The sequence below is a fragment of the Crocodylus siamensis genome, unplaced genomic scaffold (genome assembly GCF_052110815.1).
Source record: "Crocodylus siamensis isolate JL-2025a unplaced genomic scaffold, ASM5211081v1 HiC_scaffold_675, whole genome shotgun sequence".
In the NCBI taxonomy this organism is placed as follows: domain Eukaryota; kingdom Metazoa; phylum Chordata; order Crocodylia; family Crocodylidae; genus Crocodylus; species Crocodylus siamensis.
The window spans coordinates 1-8,400 of NW_028325083.1; the positions used below are offsets into that span (position 1 = coordinate 1).

Consider the following 8,400-nt stretch of genomic DNA (forward strand, 5'->3'; position numbering starts at 1 on the left):
ATTGGCCTTTAAAATGGCTTAAATGCCCTTTTGCATTGCTTTAATGGTACAGCGGTTTACACTGTCAGTGATATGTTGTGCATTAATGGTGCTGTTGTTTACACTGTTAGTGGCATATTGCACATTAAATCATTTTGGGACGTAGCAAAATAAAATATGCCCAAGGTGTTTTTAGTTTGCTACCTTACAGCTGCAGAGGGAAGCACTGGACCTTGTGCTGCTCAGGAGCTGTGCAGGCAGCCCATGCAGGCAGCCCAATGGCAGCTTGTGCAGCAGGCTCCAGTGATAGAAAAAAAAAGCAATGAGCCTAATCTTTTTTTTTCCCCTCCTCCCTGCAGCCTGCCCACCTGAGCTGTGTGGGGGCCTGGTGCTTCCCCTCTTTGGCTGTGGGAGGAGGGGAGTGGGGTGATGCTTTCAGATTGTGTGCCTACGTGGTGCAGATGCCTTCTGGAGAACACCATTGCTGCCATAGAAGGAAGCACTGCCCTGCCACCCGCCCCTCCTGGGTTGGGCCCAACCCTTGTGTACGTGCCACTGGATTTTACTTTGCTTTAATTTGAAACAGTGTTTTTTAAAAACCCACCATTTCAGTTTAGGGAGAATTAAACTGAAGTAAACCGCCATGGTGTGTACAAGCAGCTGATGATGACGGCACCCAGTGCTGTTCATCCACCCCTTTGCTCACCTGTGTCCAACCTCTCTCTTCCCAAACCTCAGTTACAAGCTGCCTGGGGAACGGATTATCTCTTTTCCCCTAAGCTTATGCAGCAGCTAGTGCAACAGGGCACTGCCCCATTAGAAGCACCTGCAATGTTGTCTGTGAAGATGTACCAGGAGTAGACCTGAACACCCCGATGAGCACTGTACTCAGGCTCTCCAGAAACAGAAGAAAGGGAAGAAATTGGGGAGACAGAGACAAAAGAGGAATGATAATGACTGCTTTGAATAAGAGTGACTAGAAATAATGGGGGTTAACTTTTCTTCCCCTCTCCCTCCCACTCCTTGTATTTCAGGGAGGAAATGAAGTTGCCCTTCCCTGTGGCCTCATTCCCATTTCATCCCCTCAGTACATCACCTGCCCCGCAGGTGGCAGCGGCAGTGTCAGGGGTGGGGGGCATGGTGCTGGCGAGCGGTGAGCTCCTGCAGGTGGCCCCGGTGACATCAGTGGGGTGGGGGACGGTGGCAAACAGCGATCACCCACAGCTGGTGATGTGGACATTGGTGGCGACCAATTTCAGGGAGGGGCATGTGTCCCCATTCCCCACCCCCCATGCATCACCTATGCCCAGAGGTGCTCTGTTGGTTAGTGGGTATGCAAAAATCCCACATACCACTGTGACAGCCTGCTTCAGCTGTAGGATAGACACTTTCAAAAACTCCATTCGTTAATACAGCTTATCCCAGTGGTTCCCAAATTTTGGAGGCCAAAGGTCCTGTGGAAGCCCTGAACATTTCTTGTGGACTAACTGCCAGGCCCCTTTATCATCAAAACTTGAATAAAATGGGAAAGGGGTTCACCAATCCACAGGCCTCTTACCATAGCCTTGATGGTCCATAGTTGCAGTTTGGGCAACACTGCCTCATTTTATTCAGGGAGCTGGAGGTGAATTGAATCTTGCAAGTAAAAACATCAGTGGTAGTTAATAAGCCTTGTCACCACAAGGGGTGATGCATTCACCCTTGTTTTCTTCCTCTGCAAATGACTCCTCAGAGGAGTCTGGTCTGTGAACGACACCTGACTAATGTATCCGTGTTTTACCGGAGCAGCTCTGGGAAAGACTCTGGAAACACAAAAGTGAATAATAGGTGCTATATTTATTGCAGAACCAGTGAAATGTTTGAGCTGCTGCTGATAAACAGGAAAAGCTATTGTAACAGACCACGGAGGACAATTCATGGACAACAGTGCAAAGAGGGAAAGGTTCAGGAACTGCAAAGCAAAAGATAGCAATAAATATGTAATCCCAAACATTTGGGGATGTTTCTAATAGACCATGAGTTCCCTAGGGCAGAGTTGTCCTTTAGACACAGCCATAAACCACAAGGCACATCTGGCCTAACTTGGCTGGACCTCCACCTGCCATATATACGAATAATGCTAATCAACAAAGCACTAGGAGGAGACCTAACGATGCTAAGACACAGAATAAGAAGGTTTCTCCCTGCACAGAAAACAACTGGTTCCTGTGCTCCTTTTGAAATAAGATTTGTCATGGGAAGGTCTTTGATGTGATGGGCACGGGGCGTGTTTTCTGTGCCACTCACTGGGACGAACTTGAACTCCCTTTCCAATCTTCTGTGAGTGTCCCCGTTGCTGTGGGCAATCCCTACCACCCCTGTTCCCTGCTTGCTTTTACTGTATCACTGAGGGTGGACGGTGGGAGGAAACTAGTACAAAAGGGATTTTTAGCATCACTCTGACGTTCCTCCTCTCCGCCCATCACCTTCCTTTCCCTTTTCTCATTGCTCCAATCCTTCAGCCTCACTGGGCTGGTTTGGGAGAGATTCGATCCTTCCTCAGGCCAGGCAACGGGCTTTTCTCTCATATTACTCACTACAGCGACACAGGGGCTCACACACCCTTCACACTGTTTAGACCAGGTGCTATATGGGAACAGGGCAGCCCTCTGCTGCAATAAAGACCAGCTTCAAATTTTCACAAGTGCTCGGTATGGAGCTAACGCCACAGCCACCAATCTGAAACCCACCCAAACAAAATACAATTAGGCAAATCCCATTTTAGAAACTTCCTTAGGCTTATTCCCCTGGGCCTCAGGGACACAACCTGAGGCGGGATCCTCTCCCCACCCAGAAAAAAGGGAAGATTTTCTCCCCACTGAAAGAAGCTTCTGGGAAAGTGAAGACTGGGTCTTTGTTGTCAGCGCTGGAAAATGCCACCAGGCCCCTCTCATAGTCCACCGAGATCCGGATCCTCTCGGGGACGTGGTTCAGAGACAGGGGAGCTACAGGGGAGGTGAAAGCCCTGTACTGAGCCCCGCTGAGCCCCACAGCCCAGATCCCCTCCTCAGGGCAAAAATTAACCCACCCCTTCCTGCCCACAGAGGCTCTGGAGACCCCCACAGCCCAGGCCCCAGCAAGCCCTGGCTCCACCTCCCAGAAGTGTCTCCCCGAGGTGAAGCCTTGACAGCCCAGCACACAGTGAGACGAGGAAAACCTCTGGTGCCTGACGGGCAGATCCTGCCGCGTGGCCACCCAGCTCACACATTTCTGGTCCACAGACAAGAGGAGCCACGGATTGGCGGTGTCTGGATCCAGGGTCACGTTGGCTTCAAAGACAAACAGAGAGTTAGTGTCACAGGGTGAAGCAGCTCGTTGCACGGCCCAGAAAGAAGGGAGAAGATGGGGGCATCAAATAGGGCACCAGCCCCAAAGCGAGGATGCGGTGGGCAGCTCTGAAGCAGAGAAGCAACTGGCCCAAGAAACCGGGAAGAGGAGCTGGAAGCGGACGGGGAGCGAGGTGGGGGGGGAAGGGAGAAGGCCGAGGGAGGGACTGCTCTATACTCGTCTCTGCATGGAAGAACAACAGGCAGGCACATGTCTGTCAGAAATCAGGGACAGAGTCAAGGATATCTTGAACTGCGCAGTGCCGGTTTTCTCTGTCTGCTGGGGAGCCAGACACAAAAGCCGGAGTTGGGATTGTGTGGCTGACCTTAGCCCTTTTTCTGTGAAAAACTCCTTCTTTGTACCTGCATATTACTGAAGGTGCATTTTTCTTTCTTAAATATAATGCCTGATGCTTTTTCTTAATGTAAGAAAACTAGCAACATAGACACTTACTTTTCCCATCAGTTCCTGGAGATTTTTCCCAGTCTTTGTCCAGTTCCCGTGTCAGGGTGTCTGTGTAGGGGGGAGGGGAAAGGAGAGGAAAAGAAGTCTGATTTCCCGAGGTTATGTTTCTGATGATATTCCCGCTGTTTAATTAGCATAGTTATGTTGTTAATGATGATAAAACAGCAAGTGCAAACAGGACAAAAACAGATTCAGGTCTTCCAAGTGAGGAGAGGTGAAAAACTGGCCTGAGCCTGCCTCCTCCTCCAGTTATAACGACACTTCTCACTGCTCATCAGTACCTTGACATTTCCTCAAAGTCTCCCTGAGGGCGACGGTGTGATGAGAAAAAGCACTGAGCTTTCTTTCCAGTTCGAGAAAAGCCTCTGTCGGCTTCTGTGGATGCAGCTTGTTACACCTGGAAACAAAACATTGTGATTATTTCTGGGACACCCCAGTGGCAGACACTAGTCGAAGTGGGCTGCACTTAGTTCCTCCGGGTATCCTTGCCTCAGAGCAGAAGCAATGCCCTCGCTAGCTTCCTTCAAAAAGGCTGCATTTCTCCCCAGTGCCTCTGATCTGTTAGGACCAGCTCCAGGGCTAAGAGGGAGCGGAGGTCAAGTCAGTCCTTCATGATCAATCTCATTTTGGCTTCCTCCCCTGACAGCCAGCATATTCCTGGGGAGCTTTGCCCCAGGGTAGTGCTCCATTGGGCACTGGGCTGAGGCTTCACTACCTGCACAGCTCACCTCACTTACAGCATCTTGGTGGGGGTGGGAGGAAGAGGTTTCACCCGACTGGCGTGGGCAGGAGTGTCACCGGTGACCTAGAGATAAGAGGTCCGTGCTCTCGCCCCTGATTCTGAAGGCAGCCAGACCCCCTGCGGATGCACTTGCTTTAGGTGATAATTTAAGTCTTTTCTCTATTGAGACAGAGACTTCCAGTGACTTGTATAAAGCGGTGACAGTCCCTGGTTGATGTACCACAAAGGATAATCGTATCTGGGGTGCATGTAATCTGGATGCACGTGCCAGCCTGATGGGAGATGGGAATCATAGGTTTGACACTGTCTCTCAGCCCCTTCCCAGTGTAGTGCAGATTCAGGGGGAGTGAAGAGGAGTCACCGACCTGCTCCAGGTAATTCTCACATCCTAGAAAGGAGAGAGAGAAAGGAGAGAGGGAGTCAGTCCCACACGACACTCCTGGCGAACCCTCCTGCGCTGAAAGAGGCCCACTTTGCTATTTCAGTCCGAGTGCCGTGTACAGCTGCCAGAATTCGGATACATTTGCTCCCCTGGCTCACGTTTCAGGAACCGTCCTTTATGGGGGCAGGGACCCGAGGGGTTTATAATGCATCTTACCTGCAGCAACTCAGTCGCTGGCTGCTGGCACATCCTCTCCGTGTCAGTGATCAGGACAGTCAGAAGTGAAATCTCTCCAGCAAGTTTGGTGGCGTTCTCCTTATGCCTCCTGGCAATCTGCCTGTCCAAATCTCCCAGTCGAGCCAGCAGGACTTGCTCTTGTTCCTCCAGGAACTGATGCAGTCTCTGAAATCCAGATGCAATCTTCCGCCTCTCAGCGTCCATCTGTTTCTGTGGCAGGCAGGGAATAGGGCAGGTTGCAGACTTAAGAAAGCAGGTATTACATACCTCTTTCCCTTTCAAACCATCATCTCTGAAACCTTAGGTAACATCTTTGTCCTGTCAGGCTGGCTGTCTCTTAGTGAGTTTAATATTACAGAATTCAGTTAAATACACACTAAGAAAACTTCCTTATTTCAGGAACTGTAATCTCCTTCTCTGTTAGGTCTCTAACTATGTTATTGTTCATAACTTGTCCAGTTTACAACCACCTTATCATTTGTCCCTTTTAAGATTTGTTCCTATTCTATCATTCTTCAAGTTTTTGTTTTAAGTATCCATAACTTATTGCAGGTTCTCTTTTATTATCAACCACTTCCCTTTTTTCAGGTTCAGTAAGGATGCAATGGTAATAACAACTCCTTCCATTGCAATGGTAATAAGAAGTCTAGTACTAAATAGCTCTGCATGTACTTAATGTAATTTCAGGGTAAGAGTTTTATTATAGTTTTCTTATAGACAGTCCTTCAGGATTCCTGGTTTTGTTGGGACAGGGCTCTCAAACCTACCTCAGACCCTCAGACCACATCAAGGGGTCAAGATACGAAATGTGCAGTAATCAAGGACATTTCAAAGAGCCCTCTTATAGGGAGGGTGATGTTACACCATTATTATTATTTTTTACAGACTAGAAAATACTAAGAATCCAGCCAATCAGTGCTCACTTCCTGTATCACAACATTTTAATGCAGCCGCATGCAAGCACCCAGGTCCACCAAAGCCCCTAGGGAACATCTCCCGTAGGTTTGCTGCTGAGAACAAGCTGGGAACCTACCAGATACTCCAGACTCCTTCTCCTTCCTGCCCGTTTCAATCCCAGAAGCTCTTCCCTTTGTTTCTTGAGATCCTCCAAACAGCTCTGAATTTCTTCCTGGAGAAAGAAAAATGGCTTGGGTGGGTTTTACTCTGGTCCTTCAAAGAAGACAGCTTCTTTCCTCTCAGAAATACCATGGCTGCCTAGCTACAAGTTAGGGAAAATCCCTGGTTGTGCTGATAGCAAAAGAAAACCACCTTGGTGCAAGGTTTTTTATGGTAGACGTTGTGTTATATCTGGAGTTGGGGGAAGCTTCATTCCACCAGATTGGGGTTTTCTCCAGTCCTGAAAAAGGCAATGGGCTGCCTTTGAGGAATCAGTGCCTCTGTGTCTGGTATTATTATGGTCTGAAATGAAACACAGGATTGCTCTCCTGGCCAGTGCTCCCAGTCCCGGCCCACAGGGAGAAGCTCTGTAATACAGATCCGTTAAGAGAAGCAGTTTTCTGGCAGGGAAGATTGGTGGGTCTGTGATGTTAGAAAATTCAGCTCTCCTGAAATAGAAAGTTAAGCTAGTTTAGAAAGAAGCTGGGCCCTTAAGAGCTGCAAGGAACCAAGGTCACGTATGTCCCATACCTTGCACTCCCGGGCAGCCTCCTCCCTGGGACCTGCAGGGCCAGGTTGGTGAGTGCAGGATGGGTCGGATGTCACACCAGGGCTTTCTCTGCCATCCTGCCGGGTGAGCGCCTCCTTTCGTCTCACACACAGGCTCTCTGTTCCTTCCAAACCCAACAATTGAATCTTTTCCACTATGTTTGCCACTTGTAACTTGAGCTGGAAATTCCCTTTCCGGATCTGGGCTTTGTGGGTGGGAACCTCTGCGTTTCTAGGCCTTCCACGCTCCTCACGGGTTCGGGAGATGCAGGAGTTGAGCCGACCAGTAATGGGCACATGCTCTGTTGGAGACTCCGGGCAGGGAGGATGGGCACCTGCCTCTTGCCCTTCTTCTGTTTCCGATGATGAGGCTGATGCCATGGCAGCTCTTTCTTCTGATGGTCTCTGACTTCCCTTTTCCCTTTCCCTTTTGTTCTGTCATGAGAGAGGAGAGCGGGTGAAGGAAAATTGCACAGGTGGGGGCCTTACTCATAGGCCTTACTGCCTTTATCCAAAGAGAAAGAGGTAAGAAATTCGGTGCCATTAAAAAAGATTTTCTCTTACATCAAATACTTGAATAAAATAACAGAAAAGAAAAAAGGAAAGATGTTTCACTAGGAAGTACATTGTGTGTTGCAGTAGTCCAAATGAAGATGAATGGTACCAGATCAGAAGAAAGCTAGAGCTAATATTTGGTGATTGAAGTTGGGCACTTACCTGTTTTTTGGGTTTTGTTTTGTTTTGTTTTTCCATGGGAGAAACTACAAAGATTCGTACTTGAAAATTTAGCAAGAGGATGATTGAGCCTGATATGAAGATGGGAGAGACCATGGTCATCACAGGGTGTGTGAGGCCTTGAAATAACTCTAACTTGGACAGATAAGTAGGGAAGAATATAAGAGAGTTGCTCAGGCGTGTAGGGATGAAGTCAGGCCAAAGTGCAACTGGAGTTGCAGCCAGCAAGGGATGTGAAGGTAACAAGAAGGGTTTCTACACGTATGTTGGTAGCAAGAGGAGGATCAGGGGAAGTGTGGGTCCCTTACTGAACGGGGGAGGCAGCCTAGTGACAGAGGGTGCAGAAAAGGCAGAAGTGCTCAATGCCTTTTTTGCCTCAGACTTCACAGACAAGGTCAGCTCCCAGACTACTGCACCTGGGCAGCACAGTTTGGGGAAGAGATAAGCAGCCCTCGGTGGTGAAAGAACAGGTTAGGGACTACTTAGAAAAGCTGGATGTGTAAAAGTCCCTGGGGTCAGACGGGATGCACCCGAGGGTGCTGAGGGAGTTGGCTGATGTGATTGTGGAACCATTGGCCATCATCTTTGAAAACTCATGGTGATCAGGAGAGGTCCTGCATGATTAGAAAAGGGCAAACATATCCATATTTAAGGAGGGGAAAAGGAGGATCCAGGGAACTACAGACCAGTCAGCTTCACCTCGGTGCTTGGAAAAATGGAAGAGATCCTCAAGGAATCCATTTCTGTGCACTTGGAGGAGAAGAAGGCGATTAGGAGCAGTCAGCATGGATTCGCCAGAGGCAAGTTATGCCTGGCCAGCCTGATTTCC

General features: G+C 48.9%; 1 protein-coding gene across 1 annotated transcript; it reads right to left on the reverse strand.

The window, feature by feature from the left end:
* Positions 1-500: 500 nt before the first annotated feature.
* On the reverse strand, positions 501-8,232 carry LOC149851621 (E3 ubiquitin-protein ligase TRIM7-like). Its single transcript, XM_090030545.1, has 7 exons — positions 6,819-8,232; positions 6,205-6,300; positions 5,151-5,381; positions 4,918-4,940; positions 4,092-4,207; positions 3,799-3,858; positions 501-3,287 (listed from the first exon to the last, which is right to left on the reverse strand). The coding sequence occupies exons 1-7, from the start codon at positions 7,215-7,217 to the stop codon at positions 2,773-2,775; spliced, it is 1,440 nt and encodes a 479-aa protein (XP_089886671.1). The 5' UTR covers positions 7,218-8,232; the 3' UTR covers positions 501-2,772.
* Positions 8,233-8,400: the final 168 nt, after the last annotated feature.

Excerpts from the sequence above, each read along its gene's own strand:
- LOC149851621 (XM_090030545.1), bottom strand. The coding sequence starts at position 7,217 with ATGGCATCAGCCTCATCATCGGAAACAGAAGAAGGGCAAGAGGCAGGT. Across the intron at positions 3,859-4,091 it reads GACTTTGAGGAAATGTCAAG|ACACCCTGACACGGGAACTG; the intron begins GTACTGATGAGC and ends CCCCCTACACAG. Across the intron at positions 3,288-3,798 it reads TCCAGGAACTGATGGGAAAA|CCAACGTGACCCTGGATCCA; the intron begins GTAAGTGTCTAT and ends TTGTCTTTGAAG.